At 39.8% G+C, this 24,379-nt stretch overlaps 1 protein-coding gene across 1 annotated transcript in view; it reads right to left on the reverse strand.

Annotated features, from left to right (window-relative positions):
* Positions 1-350: 350 nt before the first annotated feature.
* The window catches only part of KCNK1 (potassium two pore domain channel subfamily K member 1), a 58,378-nt gene continuing 34,349 nt past the window's right edge, over positions 351-24,379 (reverse strand). The window contains exons 2-3 of the mRNA XM_054492467.2: positions 5,454-5,849; positions 351-1,456 (exon numbers count right to left, since the gene is read on the reverse strand). Of these exons, the coding sequence (XP_054348442.1) occupies positions 1,197-1,456; positions 5,454-5,849 (656 nt within the window). The 3' untranslated portion in view covers positions 351-1,196. The remainder of the gene's footprint in view (positions 1,457-5,453; positions 5,850-24,379) is intronic.

Raw genomic sequence — 24,379 nt, forward strand, 5'->3', positions numbered from 1 at the left:
AGGGGCTTTCTCATTTTCTTTTCTAAAATCCTTAATAGTGTCCTGTGTACATCATCTAAATGTGACCTTTATGTTTTCTATGAAGGAGTATATATATATATATAAAATATATATGTATATACACACACACATGTATATATACACATATACATATATATATTCTACATAGAGGCACACTTCTGATATATGAAAGCATAGGATTACAACCAGCTGTGATTTTTATTCATTTTAGCTTCTAAATTTAAAATTCTCAGATTAATGTAACATAATCTGTTCATTTAGGGATTTGTGTTTAAGTTCTGTGCTTTAGTGCTAGGTGGCTCCAAATCACAATGTACTTTCAAAACAAATTATCTTAACCTTTTAATAAATCTTATTCATAACTTGTTCAATTCAAAAAAATGTTTATAAACATGTTAGACATCTGACACCATTCTATTGCAAGAGGGTAGAAACATTTATTGCAGCAGAATACTATGGTTAATCACTCTCAAGTTTATTATTCCCCTTATTTTATTGTAGCAACTCTGGATTCTTTAGTATAAAGAGAAATCAAAAGAAACAAAATATCTATAGTCTTGGTTTAAGAAGTACACTGGGATCTGGTGACCTAAACCATATGTACAGAATATAAACATATTTATACTTTATATGTACATAGTTAATGGTTACCTATGCATTATAAATAGTAAGTTTAACTTAGATTCTACAAAAATAATCATTTTGGATGGGTACATGCAAACCAGTACACATAAACCTACTTATAAAACACATCTCTATGCTTTTTTTTTTGCTTCTAAATACAAATTTTGCTATTTAGCCATCAGCTAAATGATTTAAATGCAAACCCCAAAGTTTCCAGTTAAAAGTATAAAATCTGCTTCTAACCACAGCAGCATACTGCTTCAAGTATTCTCCTCCTATGTAAGGTCTAGATAATTTTGTCACATATGAATTTTAGGTGGACATTCCATTTCCTCACATATTAGACATCCTGCTGGGGTCACAGCTTCTTTGTTCCATTTGTTTTTTGTTTGTTTGTTTGTTTGTTTGTTTTTAATAAGACATTGCAAACAGTAGCTATTTCTTAAAGTGACATCATTTTTGCTTTTGCATTCTGATAAAAATGAACATACTTAAGCCTCTTTCTTGCACCCTGACCCTGGTGCTCTAGGATAATGCAACAAATCCTACACTCAATGGTTTGCAGGGCCATCCATGCAGGCAGATGACTGGGTGGCCACAAAAGGCTCATTTTGCTTCTGGTCCTCTTTCATGCCAGCTGCCTGGTCTGTGATCGAGGAGAAGGACAGCTGGTCATGCTCTATGATGTGCACTTGATCCTCGTCCTTGTCCTTCTTCACATAGAACATTTTTCTGAATTTTTTCAGCTCATGGAGTTCACAGAAGGTTTCCAGAACTACCAACATGGCAATAAGGCCAAGTAGCAGGTAACCTGTGTGAGAAACAGGACACTGTCTCAGTGTGATCTCAACATGGATAAATCAAGTAGCGAGTGATTTACCTCCCCACCTCATGCCAACACAGTGTTTGTTAAGGAATAAACTCATTGCCAGTTTCTTAATTTTTAGAAGTGTTTTTAAGTTCATGGCTCAAAGAGGAACTACCCATTATTAAAGAGTGAAAGATAATGAAGAATGATTTAACCTCCTATGAACTTGGATTAGTTAGAATCACAGGCTGCAATTTTTGAGAAAAAAAAATACTTGGGGCTGACGTGGCATTATTAAAGACACAGAACATACTGCACTTACCCAAGTGTGATATTTTATGCAAGGAGGGTTTGCCACCTCTGCTTTATAATCAGTGGCTCACGAAAAGCCAGTGATGTTTTAGAAAAGTTTTTGTTTTATCATGGGGTGCTCAGAAGAAAGCTTCATATCATTTTAAGCACTCAATACTCTTAGAATTTCTATTACAGAATAAAAGTTTAGTAATAGAAATTGCAGTCTAAATGCTATGGTTTGGCTGTGTCCCCACTCAAATCTCATCTTGAATTCCCATGTGTTGTTGGAGGGAGCTGGTGGGAGGTAGTTGAATCATGGGGGCAAGTCTTTCCCCTGCTGTTCTCATGATAGTGAATAAGTCTCACGAGATCTGATGGTTTTAAAAAGGGGACTTCCCCTGCACACGCTCTCTCTCTCTTTGCCTGCTGCCATCCATGTAAGACGTGACTTCCTCCTCCTTGCCTTCCACCATGATTGTGAGGCTTCCCTAGCCACATGGAACTGTAAGTCCAATTAAACCTCTTTCTTTTGTAAATTGTCCAGTCTTGGGTATGTCTTTATCAGCAGTGTGAAAACAGACTAATACACTAAACTAAATCAAAAATTTAAGAATGTATGTTGATATTAAATAGGTCCTTGTGCATGGCTATCTACACTTGCACCTAAATCCAGCAACAAAGCCAAGCTCTTCATTATCTCCCAGTTGTTTTTGGACATGTGGACTATTCACTGGCCAACATTACCTGTTTCTTACTGGGAAAATAAAGGATAACTGTTGACTCAAGTAAAATGTATTGCTTGGAATCTGTGATGGGAAATGGTGATTTAAAATTCCTTCCATCATTTTAAAAATGAGTTTTCAGAAAAAAAATCATAAAAAGGAACAGAAATGTGAAGATGAAAACTCCAAGAATAACAAAAATTCTGATTTTATGTCCCAGTGGTAAAACATTTGAGAAGGATTTTCGAAAATGTATGAAGTAGGGAAGCTAAAATTGGCAGCATAACAGGAATAAGGAAACTAATTAACCCAAGAATACAAAGTTTTAGTATCTTCAGAATCTGACTATAGGTTTTGAAAAACAATATCATGCATTCAGTGTTCTCTCCTGTACTTTAAAAATAGTAATGATATTGTTAGACTAATTGATGGATCTGTGTCTTTTCCTTTATTATTATTATTACTATTTTTTGAGACAGAGCCTCATTCTGTCACTTAAGCTGAAGTACAGTGGCATGATGTTGGCTTACTGCAACCTCCGTCTCCCAGGTTCAAGTGATTTCCGGCTAATTTTTGTATTTTTAGTAGAGATGGTGTTTCACCATATTGGCCAGGTTGGTCTCCAACTCCTGGCCTCAAGTGATCTGCCTGCCTTAGTCTCCCAAAGTACTATGATTACAGGCATGAGCCACCGTGCCCAGCCTCCTTTATAATTATTTTGTCAAACTCTTGAATGCTGACAAAAATATCCATGGGGTTTCAGACAAAAACAGGGGTATTTTATCCTGCCCACATCTAATATATCTTTGGAACATTCATTTGTTAGATACTCAGGTTCTTGACGCTCAAAACATAAACTAATTCTATGTAGAGTGCTTTTTAAAAAAAGATCCACATTGTAAGAAGTGATAAAATGTTATGCAAGGATTTAGTATTATATGAAACACTGAAGAAGTGAAGTGGTTGGGCAAAATTTATAAGAAGACAATTTATATAAGAGAAAATTATTGTAGCTAGCAACATAATAACAGAAACATTCTACTTTCCAAGTCACAGAATAAAATAAAATAAAATAAAATAAAATAAAACAATCACCTATTATATGAAAAGAAAATTAAGATAATGTTTATTTGGCTATTAAACTCACATACACAAAAAACACCTCTAATGCTACCGGCCATCACCACCCCAGGAGTGCTGAAACTGTCACACTCAGATAATGCTGGTGATGTGTCAACTCATAACAACATTTGGAAAGCACCAGGTCATTATGTTCTATGAGTCACAAAAAGGCGTATTCACTTTGCACCAGCAATCTCATTTCTTGGAAGAATATCAGAGGAGGAAATGTGTATATATACAAAAATATTCTTGGCCGGGCGTGGTGGCTCACGCCTGTAATCCCAGCACTTTGGTAGGCTGAGGCGGGCAGATCATGAGGTCAGGAGTTTGCGACTAGCCTGGCCAACATGGTGAAACCCTGTCTCTACTAAAAATACAAAAAATTAGCCGGGTGTGGTGGCAGGTGCCTGTAATCCCAGCTATTTGGGAGGCTGAGGCAGGAGAATCACTTGAACCCGGGAGGCGGAGGTTGCAGTGAGCTGAGATCGTGCCATTGCACTCCAGCCTAGGCAACAAGAATGAAACTCCATCTCAAAAAAAAAAAAAAAAAAAATGGAAGTTCTCTACAGTGTCATTTTTAATACCCCTGAATTAGAAGAAAGCTAAATAGTGAGCAATAGAGGCATGACTGGATTATGGTTTTGCTACCTGGTGAATACCATATGGGCTCCAAAAATAATAAATAATACCTATGGTAGCTACAGGAAACATAAAATTATCCTAAGTAACCATTTGGCAAAAAAAAAAAAAAAAAAAATCTATCGAACTTGTATGGTAGCCAGGCACTGTTCAAAGCATTAGGGATTTATGAGTAAAGTCTTAGTTTTGGCTGAGCCCATGGTTTAAAGGAAATGTCAAAATACATACAATTTAACTAAGCATTTTGTAGGGTTAAGAATTACAAGACAGGGCCAAGACAGCATCTGGCTGCTTGAGTATCTACTATGATTTCCTAGAAAACGTGACCTGAGCCGAGTCATAAATTGAAAAATTCTTAAGAAGGCAAGACAGAAATGAAAACAGTAGGTACGTTATAACTGCAACTCTGTGCATCCTGAACAGGACAGGAAGGCTCATACAGAAATGAACAGTTTCTTGAAAATGGATGGTTAAGTTTTCTATGATATTACATTGAATTTAAAATGAAAACTGTTAAAAAATTATAAATCCCTGACCATCTGAATTTGAATGCCCATTTTATTTTCCACACACAGAATTCTGGAAACAGTTAATAGAGGCTAACTTCTTCTAAAAAGGACCAGATGGATAAATGAGGTAAGCAGCTTTTTTAAAACTTTTCTGGTAAATTAAAGAACATGATTGATAACATGCTCTATCCGAGGCCTAGTTTTCTTGGCCTTAAAATATTTAATAAAGTAGAGCAATCTTTTTTTTTTAATTAACAGTTGGTTATCAAGTACATTCTGTATGATGTATTTTTACACTGTCATTTATAATGCCTACATTATTAGTAAGAAATTCATCTGTAATTTTAAGGTGTTGCGAAAAATAACTCAGTAATAAGATTTTTGCATAAAGAGTTTTGAGGGAAATCATAAAATGAAATGGTTGAGAAGGTGGTAAATCCGGAAAACTTCTCAATGAGAAGAAAGCAATCAGTGCTTTTATGAATGACCCCTCATTGGGAGGTGAAGTGGAGCTTGCAATGGCAAAATAGAGACAGAAGCCTGTAAGCCCAGCTACTTGGAAGGCTGAGGCAGAGAATCCCTTGAACCTGGAGGCGGAGGTTGCAGTGAGCCAAGATCGCGCCAATGCACTCCAGCCTGGGCAACAGAGTGAGACTTGGGCTCAAAAAAAAAAAATGGAGACAGAAGGAGCAGCCAGGGAGCTGTAATACTCACACGTGATCCCAATCTTATAGAGCTCTCTGAATTTTTGATTGTAGCCTTCTCCAGGCACATAATCCCCCAGGCCAATGGTGCTCAGGGAAATAAAACAAAAATAAAAGGATTCCAGGAAGTTCCAGTCATCCTCCAGGACCGAGAAGACAGCGGCTGGGATGAAGAAGAAGCAGGACACAGTGACAAACCCAAGGAGCACGGCGTGGACGATGGCCACCACCTGCTTGGAGAAGCCCCAGCGGATGTGGAAGTAGAGGACCGGCCTGCGGGTGACGTGCACGGTGATGCGCTGGACCACAGCTGTCAGGAACAGGAGGGTGAAGGGAATGCCGATGACGGAGTAGATGATGCAGAAGGCCTTACCCCCATCTGACAAGGGCACGGTGTGGCCATAACCTGCAAGGAGAACAAGGTCACTGAGGCGAAGAGGAAGAGATGAAGTGGCAAACACATTTTTAAACAATATATGCGTATCATCTGCCCTTATTCCCCTCAAACCAAAGAGAACAGCAAGACTTCAGGTCTGCCACTTTAGAGGCTCTAGCATAATTGTCATGTCCCAGTAAAATTCAACAGTGGTCACCGTAAGTTTGAAAATCCACCATTCTTTGTAAAATCCAATCAGCAATTCCAACACATCAGGGTCTCTGGTCTTGAACTCACTATCAGGCTCAAACACAAGTTCTATGTGCTAAGGAGCTAAGGCCCACACCCATCTTAGACCATCAGGAAAAACTCATCCGAGGCTACCCACTTCACCAGGGCCAGTCTATCCCCTCCACCCCTTCACTTCACTTTCCCCAGGAATCCTCATTAGTGTCTAAACCTCAGTCTACACTCACCTCCCAAACTACTCAGAATGTTCTAACAGGAATGACTGACAAATAAAGGTGTGTGAATAGAACCAAGATAATACGAGTCCAGTAAGAGGGTGGAGTAGAATCAATGAAGACAGAAATATCAAAAAGAGGAAGAAAAATGAAGATTAAAGCATGCCATATCACAGGATCAAGCACTTGTATACAGCACCCTTGACATGAGTAACTCCATCTTAGAAAAAGACTCCATCTTACATTTCATAGGGCACTTTGCCAACAGGGACAAGATGTTATGCTTAATAAATAAAGTCTGCATCCAACCAGATAAGGGCAAAAACAAGCACATTCTGTCACTATCAGTCCTTGCCAGAGGACTCCGTGGCCATAAAAAGAACAGGACATCGGTAGCTCAAAATGGCCATCTCAACTGACACTGTCCTGCTGTCAACTGTGATTAGCACTTGGCATTTGCTGGGAAGGCTCTGCTCCCACTGAAGACTCTTCGTTGCAAAACCCGTGGACCACTCGCCTGGCCCCGACCAGGGGATTCTTTGGGTCTTTGTTGCTCTCCCAGTCTCCCTGGACTGGTTTGTTAACCCTTCTTCTTGTCCCTTTTCTCTTGATGTTATATGTTACTTTGTTTGTTGTGAAATGTTTGATCTGTAACACTTATCTATTGATTAAGTATACTATTATGTATGGTTTGCAAATACAATTGACTTGTGAAGTGGCTTGTGCGCCTGCAGCTCTGACTACCGAGTGAACAGGAGGTACTAGGGAGAATTCCCTCCTTGGAATTCCATGCAGCTCCTGGCTTTTGTGACTGAAATAGCATCAGTAAAAGTGTGACACTATGGAAAGGCACAAATGCGCACGGACGTGGTTATCTCTGACTCATGATGGTGCTCATGAGAATACTTCTTGTAAAATATTTTGCCCAGTTATCTGGTTAAATGGCACATTCATAAACTGACACATTTCCCCCACCCCCCCTTGTCATTTCTGCATTTTCAAAGATGTCATAAATTCCACACACATTGAAAAAATTACATTAGGACCAGTGGTTGAAACACATGTCTGTTTTACTTTCTACCAGGTTGAAGTTTTTCCCAAATCAAGCTAATCAGGGGACTCTTCATCCAACCAACGCCAACAGAGAACCCAGCTGGGCATGGGGCCTGGTGGCTATTTTTAAAATCTCATGAGCGCTTCATCTTAAAAGAACTAACATGTCTGAACAAGTCAATTCAGGAAAAAGCCAGCTAAATACATTTTTTGTATGAAATTGGATTCTGAGAAAAATCCACATAGGTGATTATGATTGAAAAGTGGTTTCAAAATCTGATCTCTAAAATACACTCAGCTTAAAAATAAACAAACTCCTTAGTTGCAAATCTCCCAAATTCTCTGCCTTATACCTAAGGCTTATACAAGTGTATGTGGTTATTAAAAAGCTTCCTTGATTATTCCCATGTATGGCCTCACCATGGCAGAGGCAGGGTTCTTGACCCACTGTCCCAGAAGGTTCACAGTTTATGAATGAACTACAGCAAGGCCCAGGAATCCTCTGAGATTGTACATCCACTTTCCCGTGGAGAGATTCCAGGGCTTTGATTCTCACAAGGGGTACGCGTCCTCAAATGGTTAAGAACTACTCTTGTTCTGAGTGTCGGTTCCTGAATCCATCTGGTCCCTGCACACCCAACTGCTCCTGGAATGCGGTGACTAATTTTGGGCATGATATTGAAAGAGGGAAATGGGCAAGTTGGAGAGTGCCTTCAGAATAACATGAAGGATGGTGCCAAATAATGTTCATGCTACATATGGAAGCAAGAGCTTTTGAATGTTTCATTTTGAGAAAAAAAATATGTGAAGGAAGAATGAGACTTGTTCTGAGGAAAGCAGCTGATATCACAGAACCACCTGAACTAATGGGAGCTACAACTTCAGCGAGGCACCAAGGAGGGATGTTCCGACGATTGCAGAGATCTGGAAATAGAATCTGAAAAATGGAACTTTATTTAACCATAAAAAAGCCAACTGAAGGCCGGGCACGGTGGCTCATCCCTATAATCCCAGGACTTTGGGAGGCCGAGGTGGGCAGATCACGAGGTCAGGAGTTCGAGACTAGCCTGGCCAACATGGTGAAACCCCGTCTCTACTAAAAATACAAAAATTAGCCAGGCATGGTGGCGGGCACCTGTAATCCCAGCTACTTGGGGGGCTGAGACAGGAGAATTGTTTGCACCCGTGAGGCGGAGCTTGCAGTGAGCTGAGATCGTGCCATTGCACTGCAGCCTGGGTGACACAGCGAGACTCTGTCCACCACCCCCACCCCCCCAAAAAAAAGCCAACTGGAAAGCAATTCACAAATGTAGTTACCAGCTTGTGACTGAAAGTGTTAGGAGATATTAATAATAGTGTTCACACGACTGGAAGGTCAAACAAACTGCAAGAGATGAATTTAGCTTTGGCACTGATTTTGTCGAGAAAACATAAGATCAGCTGAGTCAGTTGGACTCCACGAAGGCCTTTAAGTCTATGATTTTATTACTTTTCTTGGTAGCCTTTTTATAAATTTTTATAAATCAGCTTTACTAAAAGTGTAACACACAATCCAAATTTTCCATACCATCTGTTGCAATAAATTATATAATTTAGGTTCTAGTAGAGAAAAAAAAGTAAACAAACTTCTAGTTTAAAAATATTTTAGCTTAGGAATTTTCTCTCAAATTATGATAGCTCTTTTCATTAGAATGTTAACTAAATCTCATTTACTAAAATGTTATCTCCAAGCAATAAAGATAATCATTATAAGGCTCTAAGACCTCTCTCTGCAGTAATGGCATTTTTATGCTATTACTGTAAAAATATTATATATTCCCACTAAGAAATTAAAAATCACCACCATGCAGATCCTTACTGAAAGTCATTTTCCTCTCCTGATGTGTACATAAATAATTTTTTGGTAATGGAAAGTAAAATATAAAATTTACATCTCATTTGCATTCCATACACTTAGCACAGGCCACATTGAGTAAACCACCCTCTGCACCAACTACAACACAGCGCTTGGTTTGCAGTAGATGGCTTAATGCATCTGATGGAAACTTTCAGTCCTATTGAATTTTAATGAAGTGGTGAATAATTTACTCAAGTCCAGTCAATTGAACCTTCAGATAAATCATGAAGCAAAACTCATATTTTTAAATCTTATAATCATATTTAACTCCATTACAAACCACAAAGAATTTAGCAAAATATTAATAGACCAGGGTTACTTGTGTTAAATTTTTCTAAGACCAGTCATCACATAATTTTTGGAATCAAAAGATTGAACATAACAAAGACTGCTGAAAAAACTGACCTCAAAATTAGTTACAATCCTGAGACAAAGCTCTCACTCACTAATGTTCTTATATTCTAGCCTCCTACTCCACAACTGCTGGGTTTCCTGTTATGAGCTTGCACCTGTGAGGCATGTATGAGTATACGTATAATGGGTAGTTGTAATGATGACAGTCTCCTACTAAATTTGCCTTCCCATCTGGCTACTCTAATTACAACAGCCCTGACACTATGCTGGCTAATATCCAATCAGGGGCTATGCTTTGCTAGATTTTTCTGGTATTTAAATGCTCCTTAATGAGGGCCAAGACAGAGAACCTTTGTGGACTCCTATTGAATACATCAGAGCAAGTCACCGATATGCAACTTCTTCACATACACCAGATGCTTTTGAGAAAGGTGTAGCTTACAATGGCACCACGTTGTGACCCTGAGTCTGTAACAGTATCACTTATTTGCATTATTTAGTATGATATGGAACAATGTATACATTCTCCATTAAGTTAGCTTGATACATGCAAAAAGAAGAAGGAGGAGGAGGAGGAGGAGGAGGAGGACGAGGCGGCGGAGGAAGAAGAAGAAGAAGAAACAAAAGAAGAACCTCAGCCTCCCCACCTCAGCAGAAATACTGAAATCAGTCGCAATGTTTCCCCTTCTGTAAAACAGAATTTACTTTGCAGTCCTGGACTTCACCTTATTAATTACTTCTTTCCCACTGGACTGTGTGGCCCTGAAGGGTAGACCACATCCTCTCCTACTTTAAATTTCTCCAGGATCCCCAAACACAGTGCTGTACAACCTACAGTGAACCCGTAACACCAGTGCTGTTAGTGACTTCAGTGTCATGTGGGTCAGAAACTCACTGTATGGTGAAACTCATTGCACAGTGATGAATAAGCTTCATGTCAGGTTGACTTTTTCTGTGATTTTCATTTTGCACTTTGCTGGAAATAAGTTGTTTCATATTTTTAAAAAGTTAACTTCAAGATATCTTGCATACAACAGGTCTTCATAATTCCCTTTTTGGACAGCCATACTTTTCATGGATAAACTCTGCTCATCCTTCCTATCCATGCCATGCACACAACAAGGGATGTACATCTTCCGTTATTTTGCTTATGTTATAAAAAGAAGTTTGCCAGAGAGAGAAGGCTCAAGGGAGCTCTAAATAGACTGAAGAGAAGTGCTGACAGAATGAAAGTGGGCTACAGTCAATACACGTGACCAAGGAGGCACAGATGGTAAGAGGTCACAGAAGTAACAAGTCATGGCAGGTGCAAGTGGTCTAGGATTTTCTTGGGATCACTTTTTACTGCCTCATTCATTTAATACTTTTCTAAACACTTATTGTTGTTTCTACTCATTCATGAATGGTTTCTTGTTAACAAGCAAAGACAGAGAGGCAATGGCATTCCTAGTTGGGACATGGCATCAATTCTTTACCTTACAGTGGACATCTGAGAGAGGGACTAAATTAATACACCACACTTAAAAGCTAGAGGAGCCAGCAAACAACTCAAGTGCCACAGATGAGAACCTTGCACTTTTTGCAATGAAGTTTCCACTAAAAATGGCAGCGCAGTGAAAGAACAATTAGAAATATAACTTAGGCAAGGGGAACTCATCATGCATCCATCAGTCTTAGGAGATAGGTTCTGGAAAGGAGGAAAACGGGCTCAAAACACTCAATAAAAACAGCCACACCTTGCTACTTGCCATATGTGTATAAGCTGTAGTGTATGCAGAATTGTGAACCTTCATAACAATTTCCAAATCCTAGAGTTGCTATTTCTACTCTATAAATAAAAAGACCTGAGTATTTGAGAGTTTAGACAATTTGCTCAAAGTCATACAAATAACAAGTTGAGCCCATAATCTTTGCACTCTACCACTCCTGATATATTATATGACACAAAGCACACGGACGCATCAAAAGTCAACTCAAGTCCTAACATTATTTCTTAGGTGCTCTCAGTGAGAGGGTGGTGTTACTGGCTACCTGCAAAAGAAGAACAATGATGTCTTTCCTGTGGTTCCATGAAGCTGATTCTAAGATAGTGAGACTGAAATGAGAGGACAGGAGAGAGTAAAAACAACGTTTAGTAATGAACAAAGGACGGTGCAGCTCACACACAGAACTGGTTGGTGGAAGGTGGAGCCTAGGGTAACTCCACAGATATCAGGAGGTGGGTCAACAAAACACCTATCAAGGGTCTGAGAATGTAGGCATAACCTACATGCCTTTCATATTCTTGAAATAGAGTTTGGAGCCACATAGATGAACTTCTATGGTAAATAGTAGGTTCATCAATGAAGACTGTCCCTAAATTGTGACAAACAAACATGAAACATAACAAATTAGTGGTGACCTTGAAAAGTAGAGTTTCTGTGGCAATAATTAATATTAGTGATATAAGCATAAACTAAATTCCAATAAAATACTTATCTTCCTATTTAACTATTTAATGTAAATGATAACTCTCAAGGAATCCCTGTTTATAAATAAATATCTAACTGCAGAGATACCAGCTAAGTGAGATAGGATGTCCAACAGCCCAAAGAATGAGTTACATTCTAAAGACATTAACACAAATATCAGGTAAAAGTAGAAATCAAAATTGTACATTATGATTATAAATTACTCAGTACATAAGTATATTTTCATTGTAAAATATTCAAACAACACTGATGCAGCAAATGTCCCCTTGACTACTCATGTCCTCTTCAATTCTAGTTCTGTCCAGAGGTTACTGTTAGGAGTTTTCTTTTAACAGTATATCCTGGAGATGGCTCCATCTTGAAACATGAAAAGCTCCTTGTTCTTTAAACACAATATTCTACTCTATACTAGCACCATAACTTATTTTATCCACCCCCCAACGGAAGGACATTTAGAGTGTTTCCAATTCTTCACTGTTAGAAACAAGTCAAAGACAGCCTAGCCAGGTCCTCTGAGTCACTGGTAAGAAGAATGTAACAGAATGGGCCATACAATCTCTGATATTCTTTGCTAGCCTTATGCACTACACAAATTTTTGGCTCAAAATAGAGCTTATTAGCAGAAAGTTAAAAATAACTCCCCTAAAGCTCTAACAACCCACTAGCTCCTGGCAGAGGCCCTTCCCAGGGGGTACACACACGGTGCCTGTGCGGTGTATGTTCAAATGGCACTCATCTGGCTGCAGTGTGCAGTACTGTGTCTTCCAGCTGAGAACTGGCCCCTTGACCTGATGTAGCTTCCTTTTCCTAAGAAGGTTCTCTTATCATCCTTGGCCTTTCTTCTGGACTTCTCATGTTTGTTTGTGTTTATTGTGTTTGTTTACTTAAATAGGAGCTTGCCGGCAGTATAGTCAATGTACCACATAATGATGTTTCTGTCAATAACGGGCCACATATATGACAGTGGTCCCATCAGATTATACCGGACCTGAAAAACTCCCATCACCTAGCAATGTCGTAGCCATGGTAACTTCATAAGGCGATGCATTACCCAAGTGTCTGTGGTAATGCTGGTGTAAACAAACCTCCTGCGCTGCTATTTGCATAAAAGTATAGCACATATGATTATAGTGTATGTATGTATATATTGATAATGATAATAAATGACTGCTACTGGTTTATATAGTTAAAATTTTTTACTAATTTTTACCATTATTTTAGATTGTATTCCTTCTACAGGACTTGCCTGAAACTGGTTTACATTTAACACTTTTTTAATAAAAAATATTTAAAATAAAAAAATGTCAAATGTAAACCAGCTTCGGGAAAGTCCTTCAGGAGGAATTCAGAAGAAAGCATTTTTATCATAGGAAATGACAGCTCCATGCGTGTTACTGCCCCTGAAGACCTTCCAGTGGGACAGATGTGCAGGTGGAAGATCCTGACCCTGTGTAGGCCTAGGATAGTGTGTGCGTTCGTGTCTTAGTTTTTAACAAAAAAATTTAAAAAGTAAAAAAAACTGAAAATTTTAAAAATAAAGCTTACCAAATAAGAATATAAAGGAAATATTTTTGTACAGCAGTATAACATGTTCGTGTTTTAAGTTAAACGTTATCACGAAAGAATCAAAATTAAAAACATTAAAAAGTTTATAAAGTAAACAAATGACAAAAGCTAAGATAACATAATAAATTAAAGAAAGAAAATAAACTGAAGAAAGAAAACAATTTTAAATAATTGAACTTAGCCTAAGTGTCCAGTGTTTAGAAAGTCTACAGTAGTGAACAGTAATCTCCGAGGCCATCACATTCACTCACTACTTACTCACTCACCCAGAGCAACTTCAATTCCTGCAAGCCCCATTCATGCTAAGTGTCTCATAGAGGTGTCCCATTTAAAAAAATCTTTTATACTGTATTTTTACTGTATCATTTCTAGGTTTGGATATATTTAGATACTCAAATACCATGTGTTACACTTGCCTACGGTCTTCAGTATGGTAACATGATATACAAGTTGGTAACCTAGAGCAATATGCTATAGCATTCAGGTGTGTACACTCTATGTTGTTCACGCAATGACATAAACACCTAAGGATGCATTTCTCAGAACGTATCCCCCTCGTCAGGTGACGCTTGACTGTAGTCTCATGTAGTCTCATTTCCTCTCTTGGCATCTGGGAGTTAGCACACAGTCTTTTATATAAGGAACTGTTTTTGTTAGATGATACTTGCTTAATATGTAGTTTTTCCTTTTAATCTACCTGCTTATTAATTATGTGTCCAAAATTATGCAATCAAAAAATCGAATTTTCTAATTTTAAAGTAAGCAATTTGGCCAAATTAAAATTTCTATTATACATGCTTTCTTTTCTAAGCATTAAACATTTTCAGGGTTCATTCTCTATGATTTTAAAACACATATAATTATTTATTTTGCCCCTCAAACTAGTAAATGAACGATATCCAACTCTAATGGATCCCTGTTGTCCCATTTCTATATGTTTTCTTTTCCCTAACACTGTTTACAATTTAACTTTGAAATGTGTTGAAACTTTCTTAGCTTGAGAATTTAAATTATGATTATTTGTCCTTATTTTTTCATATTTTTAGAACTATTTTTCCATCCATTTTAAAAATATGGATCCCTGCCATGTCTTTTCACATCACCCTCTGCATACTCTCACAAATGAAGATCATCTCATCAGGCCTTGCTTCCTAAAACTGAAATTTCAAAAGAAACATGTATGTCACATACAATTATGCAAATTCTTTATACTCCTTTTCTCCATTCTCTCTAAGCTGGTGAGTACCTGGTTGACAGTCCAGCTTTTGATCCGTCACCTTCTGCTGTAGGAGGCTAAGTTTGTCAAAGTGATAAAAAAAAAAAAAAAAAGTTAACACTTTTAAGTTATAACTTAGTAAAATTTTCAGTGAGATATTAAATGCTATAGTAGGACAGCATAGGTAACAGACCAGGCTGTCTCTTTCTCTCTCTCTTTCTTTCTCTCTTTCTTTCTTTTCTTTCTTCTCTTTCTTTCTTTTTCTTTCTTTTCTTTCTTTTTTCTTTCTTTCTCTCTTTCTTTCTTTCGCTAATCATCGTAATTACACAGTTCCTTATGAAAATAAATTCTGTAATAATCTCTTTATCATCCCAGATCCCTGCAGACAATATGGCTTGCCTTGTTCAACGGTACCATCTACTGCACACTGTGATTTGATGTCTTGCTAGGTTACTGTGGGCAGATCAAGGTAGCACAGGAACATGACCTACTACTGGATGTGGGTAATAAACACATTGCTTCACAATTTTAGTACAGCTTTCCCCCAATTCCAAGCAGTCACATTTCAAAAACATAAGAATCCTACCTAAGGCTTTTCCATCCCAAAATTTACTGACACTGCCTTGGTTGCAGGGGTTGCGGATGAAGGGGGACAAAAAGCTTTGAGAAAGCAGCTCTTGTGAAAAGGTGGATTTGTCCCCCTCTCACCAAAGCTAAAATAAACTCATCCTCACTCATCCTCACTGCTCATCCTCCCAGAAACAAACCAAATGGGCTTCTTACTCAGTACTGGCCATCTCTCGGGAAAGATTCCCCTTTAATATTTTCTTACTAAATTACATGAACAGGTTAATTAGAAAAGACTTAAAAAACAACATGCTATCTAATTCTCTAACAGAGTATACTTATAATGTGTTATGACTAGGACCAAAAAAAGGTAAATAAAAGAGACTTAAAATGAAGCTTTGGGCTGGGCATGGTGACTCACACCTGTAATCCCAGCACTTTGGGAGACTGAGGTGAGAGGATTGCTTGAGTCCAGGAGTTCAAGACCACCCTAGTCAACGTAGTGAGCTCTGTCTATACAAAAACTAAATAAATTACCTGGGCATGGTGGCTTGTGCCAGTAGCCCCAGCTATTTAGGAGGCTGAGGTGGGAGGATCACTTGAGGCTGGGAGGTTGAGGCTGCAGTGAGCCATGATCGTGCACCACTGCACTCCAGCCTAGATGACAAGAGAGACTCTGTCCCAAATTAAATAAATAAATAATAAAGAAATAAATAATTGAAGCTTTGTCACCCTTGTGTGAAAGCTGATCACATGAACTGAGTCATTCTTGTCATACTCAACAAAGACAGAATCAATAAGCCAAGGGGAAAAAGCACTCAGGGTAAAGAACATTGCTCCAAAAAACATAATTTTCTGCAGGCCTGGCAGCTGACACTGCCTGCAGTAACCTGAAACCAGTTTTGTCTAACGACTACTGAGATGACCTGCTGCAACTCTCAGACCGGGTTTACGCACCACCCTCACTTACCAGTTGAAGCTTGCCAGCTCCTCAAAACCTTACTGGTGCCAATGAACCTTCTCAAATAGCAATATGCAACATTTCTCCTTTTTATAAAACCTCTAACCTTCTCTTTGTTCTTCAGAGATAGCATTTTCAGTTCACACCAGAGACTCTCTCTTCCAGGTGTGTAAACCAGTATTGCCAGTGAAACACTCTTTTCTGTTATCTAGCCATCCTGGTGGTCCTTTGGATGACACTTGTTTAATCCTGTAACCCATTTGAAAGCAGAGATGTCAATATTACAATTACTGATGGTCTCACAAAGCTGTTGTTTCCTTCAGTGTCCTTTCCTAGGGACTTGAAATCCACAAAAGTAGAATGCTTTACGATTAACTGAAAATGATGAGAAAGAACTACCAAGCATAAGTTAAAGAGCTGTCTAGTATGCTTTTGGCATTGGAGCAGTTTTTTTTTTTTTTTCCAGATGTTACCTCAGTTGCTCCTCATCCAAGGGTATCTTATTCTGTTCAAGCTGCTACAAAAGAATACCACAGGCTGGGTGGCTTATAAACAATAGAAATGTATTTCTCACAGTTTTAGTGGCTGGGAAGTCTCAGATCAAGGCACCAGCAGATTCAGTGTCTGGTGAGGGCTGTTTCCTCATAGCCTTCTCACTCTAATCTCACAAGGCAGAAGGAGGAAGGAGTCCCTCTTATGTTTCTTTTATAAAGGCACGAGTCTCATTTACGAGGCCTCCACCCTCATAACCTAATCACCTCCCAAAGGCTCTACCTCCTGACACCATCATCTTGAGAGGGTGGGGGTTAGGATTTCAACGTATAAATTTGGGAGAGACACAAACACTCAGACCATAACATTCTACCCCTGGCATCCCAAAACTTCATGTCCTTCTCACATGCAAAACGCATTCAGTCCATTCCAATGGTTCCAAAAGTCTTAACTCATTCCAATATCTACTTGAAGGTCTGTAGTCCAAAGTCTCATTTAAACAGCATCTACATCATATATGGGTGAGACGCAAGGTATGATTCATTCTGAGGCAATTTCCCCTCCAGCTGTGAGCCTGTGAAATTAAACAAGTCAAAGGGCTTCCAAAATACAATGGTGGGACAGGCATAGAATAGACATTTCCATTTCAAAAGAAAGAAAAGAAAGAAAGAAAAGAAGAAAGGATAGGTCCCAAGCAAAGTCCAAAATTTTGTCTGGAAAATAATCTTTTTTGGCTCAATGCTCTGTCCTCCAGGCCCACTAGGGCTGTGGTCCTGCCTTCCCAACCCATGGGGGTGGTGGCCCTCCCCAAAGGCTGCTCTTTGCCTTTGTGGCTCCCAGAGCTAGAATCGTGTCTGTGGCTCTGCAGGTCTGGGGCTGCTGGGGTGGTCCTACCACTCGGCTATCCTGGATGTTGCTCTAGTAAGGGCTCTCTGTGGAGGTCCCATGCTTGCCTGCTCAAGCTTTTGCACATTGGAGCTGTGATGGAGGTGGAAGCCCCAATTACTTCTGAATCACCTTGAACAATAGGTTCCACTTGGTTGACTAATCTCCTTATCAGATGGTCATTTGGCCGCACCCTTGGTGTTCTTTCCCAATGTGCCTTCTCATTTATTTACTTATTTTTTTTAAGAGATGGACTCTCACTATGTTACTCAGACAAGTCTCAAACTCCTGGGTTTAAGGGATCCTCCTGCCTCCACTTCTCTAACAGTTAGGACTACAGGCATGAACCACTGTACCCATTATCTCATTCTTCATAATATGGCTAGGGTGAGAATTTTCCAAATCTTTAAGTGCTGCTTCCCTTCAATTAACAATTCTGTCTTTAAATCTTTTCTCTCTTTTCACATTTTAATGTAGGCTGTCAAGAGAAGCCAAGCCACAACTTTCACACTTTGCTTAGAAATGTCCTTATCCAAATATGTAATTTCAGTGTTCACTGCTCTACCTTCTGCAAAACACTAGAATACAGGCACAATTCAGCCAAGTTCTCTGACACTTTTTTAAAAAATTTTTTTTCTTTTACTTTAAGTTCTGGGATACATGTGTTGAACGTACAGGTTTGTTACACAGGTATACATGTGCCATGGTGGTTTGCTGCATCTATCAACCCGTCATCTAGGTTTTAAGCCCTGCATGCATTAGGTATTTTTCCTGATGCTCTCCCTTCCCTTTCCCCCCACCCCTGATGGCCTTTTTTCCATTGTCCAATAACATGGTCCTCATTTCCCTCGGAGACCTTATCAGACTGGCCTTTATTACCCATATTTCTGCCAATATTCTGTTCATGATCACTTAGGTAATTTCTAAGAGGATTAAGGCTTTCTTTATAGCTCTCCTCTTTTCTTTCTGAGCCTTCACCAGAATCACCTTTAAAGGTCAATTCACAGCATGTAGGCTTTTTCTAGTGTGCACCTCCAAACTCTTTCCATTTTCTACCCATTACCCATTTCCAAAGCCACTTCCACATTTTTTGGTATTTGTTAGAAGCACTCCCACTTCTTGGTATCAATCTTTATATTTGTCAGGACTCTCTGAAGAAACAGAAGCAATAGGATATATATAGATATATAAGAAGAGATCTATTATGGGAATTGGCTTATCCAATTATAGAAGCCAGCAAGTCCCTTGGCATGCCATCTGCAAGCAGAAGAACCAGGAAAGCTGGTGGTGCAATTCTGCCCAAGTTTGAAGGCCTGAGAACCACGGAGGCCAATGGCATAACTCCCAGTCCAAGGTCAGGAGAAGAGAGAAGTCTCAACTCAACAAAAGACAAATAGCCCTTTCTCTCCCTTTTTGTTCTATTTGGGCCCTTCATGAATTAGACAACGCCTACCAACCTCGGTGAGGATGGATCTTCTCTACTCAGTCTACTGATTCAAATGCTAATCTCTTCCAGAAACACCCTCACAGATGCACCCAGATGTAATGTTTTACCAGCTACCTGGGCATCCTCTAGCCCAGTCAAGTTGACACAACAATTAACCATCAGTCAGGGAAGATGTTTCGAAATATAAGTTTTATTATTATTCGGGTATAGTGAGGCCAACAGACCAGGGGATATCTGCAATTGAAAAGACAGCTTGTTCAGGTTTCAAAAGTGGGTCATGCCATGCCATGCTGTGGGGGCACCTAGGGAAACATCAGTTGGTCAGGACACAAAGGAATCAAGGGGGGAACTTTACTGTGGTTTCTGCAGGAATAAATGGGTGAAGCAGCATAAGCAGGTTTAGGGTTAGCTAGTTTGAATCATTTCAGCAAGCTTTGGAATATAGGAGTTGTCCCAGTTGTCTGGTACCAGGCTCTGGGGTGACTGAGGCAGAGCATTAGTGGCTCGGAATGTGAAAGCCTGATAAAGAAGGTGGCTGGGTGACGGGCTCCAGAGTGTTCAGTTTGCATAGGAAAGGCATGCTCACAGGTGAGTGCTTTACTATCCTTAGGAATTGGCCAGCCCTGGGAAGGGCAGTTCCTTCAGGGTCAGCAAAGCCCAAGATGTCAAAGCATCAGAATAAAAAGATAATACGGAAGGAGTGTGTGACCAGAGCCAAGCTCTGCAAAGGCATGTCCACCAGCATGGCCTAGAAACAGTCCCAACCCAACCCTGAGGAGCTTGTTCTAGTAACCAAACCAGGAAGTATCCAGTGTACTGGATAGTTATAGGGGAGACGTGCTTGAAAGCATTTAGGAAAAAGTCAGGGAATGTGGTCTATGGATAGTTATGGCAGGAACAGCATGAGCTCCTGAAACCTTTAAATCACCCCCATGTTTGTTACTTGTTAACTCTTATTCCCCCTCACTCCAGACCTGTGAAGAGCATTCCAATGAGAAAATGAAAGTAAAGCATTTGGTATGTTATGCTTTAAAGACATAACCTCCTTTAATCTTCACATCATCTCTTTCAGATAAGCATGCATATCCCTATTTTACAAATAAAAAGACTAGGGGGTTAAATAGTTTTCCAAAGATCTGAAAGCAGATGCATGATGGGGGCAGGATTTGAACCATGGGTTTATCAATCTATTATGTCTGGCCTCAGGGGTAGCGGTAAGGAAGAACAAGGAAAAATCAAAGAGGGGTGATGGCCAATGTAGAAAATAAAAGCTGGAGAAAGAAATCCCTGGATGTTTCCAGAATAAAGGGTTACTCTGAGATAGAATGGACCTAAGACAACAACCAAAGATCTAACCCACCCAAGCAGGAGCTCCCAGGAAAAACAGGTCTCAGCCCCCATGATCCCATTGCCTTCAGTGAGAGTTAGGCTACAGCTTCAGAACACTTGTCCAGTCCTTCCTGGATCTGAGCCTGATTGTTGCTTGGCCCTGTTTGCTTTTAACTCATGGTGGCCTTTGCCTTGGGGTTACTCTCAGGTAAAGACTACCTTTGTTGCCTCATCACCTTTGTTCACCTTTGGTCTAATCTAGATGAAATGTCCAGGTCATCCCTTGTCTTCCTGTTCCCAATTCCATGAGAATAGGAATAAGAGGGTTTATACATCCTCATGTGAATGCAATCCACATAAACGTCTTGTAGGAGATAGCAGCCTGTCAGAGATGAGGCAATGCCATCAACGTGCCCTGGCATTCTCACACCAGCTCCTGCTGCCATGCATTTGACAGCACCTACCTCCACTTCTGTGTAGGAGTCAGCACACTGCACACGTCCTGCTCCCATCTGCGTGTCTATCAAACACAGACCCACCTTTCTATCTGGGACATTTGAAGAGAGGGTTAGAAACCTGACCCTGATTATTGCATAAAACGGAATAGCAAAGGGAGAATCATATATTATGTTCTAGTATGCCCCTTTTTCTTTCTTTTTGATATTTTCCCCTCTCACTTTCTTTACCATTTCTTAGAAATTTTAACAACAGGACAACAGAGTGAGGATAAGATAAAGAAGCTAAACAGAGAGGATAAATCTAGTTTTTCCTAAAGCCTCAATATTTCAAACGAGGTTGCAAATCTATTAACCAAAGTGGTATTTCTTCCACATGCCACCTCCTCTGGGTTTGCTTTCAGGTTTGACATAATTATCCTGCAGCCATCACTACCCTTAGGTTTAAAAGTTATTATACTATAAAGCCTTTTCAATAATGCACTTTTAGAATGAGGTTTTTAAATTCGTGCTGTAGGCATTTTTTCCCTGGGGCGTAGATGCTGTGCAGGCAACTCAGGATTTAGATTTCTTTTCCTTCAAGAACAGTTGGGCATTTTGCCCAATGGAAGACAGATTGCAAAGGTAATGGGGGAAAATGCTGGATGACAAGAAGACACACCATTTACTTGATGCTGAGTTTCCACACTCCAAACCTGCAGGTAATCAATATAGCTCTTGCTTGGTCCCAAAGCTTAACTGAGACTAGAAAGCAAAGTAGTCCTAAATTCTTATATTATGTAAAGGGATGCGGGAACTCTAGATGCTCTGTAGAATCAAACCAAACATCTGCGCCTCCATTCACAGGAACTCAGAACAGCCACTTGCTAAGGCTTCTGGTGCCCCCGGGAGGAAAACATGGTGTCCATTTTGCCTTGTTGGGAATCTCTATATCTCTTGGAGGAAGACATTCTTGAAATGAAGTCAACAGTTTTTTTTTCTTTTTTTTTTTCTATTGTTTGAAAGACTTTATTTAGGGGAACAGGCTGAGGAATCACATTTGCTAAATCTGAATCCTGGTTCTGCTTCTTCTTAGCTATGTTTCCCTGAAAAATTTGATGCCTTAGTTTCCTCATCTGTCAAACGTGAAGACTATTTCCTATCTCATGCAGGTGTTATGAGGATTAAATGAAACAATCCATGTAAAACGTTTAGTACAGATGCTGTACACAGGAAGTACCATGAAGGTAAACTCTTCTATTGCTGTGGAGAGAAAAAACTAATTTAATTATCTCCACAATAGGCACACCCTTTCATATTGGCCACACTCTTCCTAGCTATAGTAGTTACAAATGACCTATATGCTCCCATCTGTTCTCTGCACACATTTTAATATTCCCCAAGTCCTTCAAGAGACCTTCTTCCACACTAACAGTTAGATGTTATTAAAGTGGTCCCTGACAGTAATTAAAGACTTAACAACAGTGCTTGGGAACCAATCTGATATAGAGGAACTGTGTGGCCACTCTGTAGTTTAGAATGACTACAATGACTCCCCAACAGAAAAATCCAAATGTGCTCTCTCAAATTCTTACTCCCCTCATTGCAAACTGACCCACTACGATAGCTGCTCACCAAGATCACGTTCTTATCAGTAGATGCTGGTAAATTCTAATGATTAAAGGTTGGTGAGAACTGTAGGTCTCCTCTCCTAAAAGTTCTCTTCTAGGTGGCATATTACAAGGACAAGAGGCAAAAAAGTGTCACATCACCTGGTGTACGCTCAGGGAAGTTCAAGGTCTCTCCTTTAGGCACTTGAAAGGCTCTCACAGCCAGACTCAACAATCTTCTAACCAAATCAGGAGATAAAACCCTCAGGACCCATCATTTAGTGGCAGAACACAGAATAGGATGATGTTCTAGACCTAGAATCCTGTTCTTAAAGATATCCATTTGCTGGGTGCCCAAAGATTTCATTCCCTGCTACAGTCTGAATGTTTGTGTTCCCCCAACTTCCAAATTCATATGTTAAAGCCTAATCCCCAATGCAATAGTATTAAAAGGTAGGGCCTTTGGGGGGTGATTAGGTCATAAGGATTCTGCCCTCATGAATGAGATTAGTGCCCTTATATCAGAGGGCAGAGGGAGCCTATTTGCCCCTTCCACCACATGAGGATGCAACAAGGCACCAGCAGAGAGCAAGCCCTTATCAGACACCAAAGCTTCTAGTACCTTGATCTTGGACTTCCCAGCCTCCAGAACCAGAAGAAACAAATGTATTCTTTATAAATTACTCAGTCTAAGGTAATTTGTTATAGCAATCCAAAGGGACTAAGACATATTTCTTCATGCAAGAGTAGAAGAAAAATATCTCTAGTCCATCTACATAACTTGAAAACCACCCATTTCACCAATGAAAAATCACTTCCAGCACTCCTCATGCTTATGAATGGACTTTCTAGTCTAGATACTTAAGCACTTGCTGAGACAGCCTCTGGAAAGTGGATTTCTAGTTAGAGTCTTTCAAATGCTAACTTTCCCTGAGGAGTAGATTCTTACTTAGAAAAATTCAAATGTTAACTCTTTGTCCCTAGGGTGCAGATTAATTGATAAAAATGTGATCACACCATCTGTGCAGAAAAATACACCTTTTTACTTCTCCTAAGTGTCTGACTATGCTGACAGGACTTTCTCCTAGCAAATCTGGCTTCTCTTGGCTCTAGGTTATGGCTCAATCCATGTGAGATCCCATTAGAATACAGAGGTATGGCACTTACAAATGGCTCAATCCATTTGAGAACAACCCTGAGTGGGGTCTTCCAAGGTCTTCCACAGATAGAGACTCATCTCTCCAGCTTGGTCCCAGAATAAAGAAGGTATGGAGCAAGGGTCCCTGTACCCATGAAGGACATGTGACTTGAGCAAGAAATAGACCTTTGTTGGCCAGGCATGGTGGTTCACGCCTGTAATCCCAGCACTCTGGGAGGCCAAGGCAGGTGGATCACCTGAGGTTAGGAGTTTGAGACCAGCCTGGCCAACATGGTGAAACCCCATCTCTACTAAAAATACAAAAATCAGCCAGGTGTGGTGGTACGCGTCTGTAGTCCCAGCTACTCAAGAGGCTGAGGCAGGAGAATGGCTTGAACCTAGAAGGTGGAGGTTGCACAGTGAACCAAGATTGCACCACTGCACTCCAGCCTGGGTGACAGAGTGAGACTCTGTCTCAAGAAAAAAAAAAAAAGAAAGAAAGAAAGAAGGAGACCTTTGTTATTATAACCCACTGAGAGTTTGGGGCCATGTTACTACAGCATCTCACGGTTAAAAAAAAAAAAAATGTACTGATATGCCAGAAAAAAATAAAAAGAAAGTGGGTGAGGTATATGGGATGGATGAAACAAGAATGGCAGGATTCACAGAGTTGACA

The sequence above is a fragment of the Pongo pygmaeus genome, chromosome 1 (genome assembly GCF_028885625.2).
Source record: "Pongo pygmaeus isolate AG05252 chromosome 1, NHGRI_mPonPyg2-v2.0_pri, whole genome shotgun sequence".
Lineage (NCBI taxonomy): Eukaryota > Metazoa > Chordata > Mammalia > Primates > Hominidae > Pongo > Pongo pygmaeus.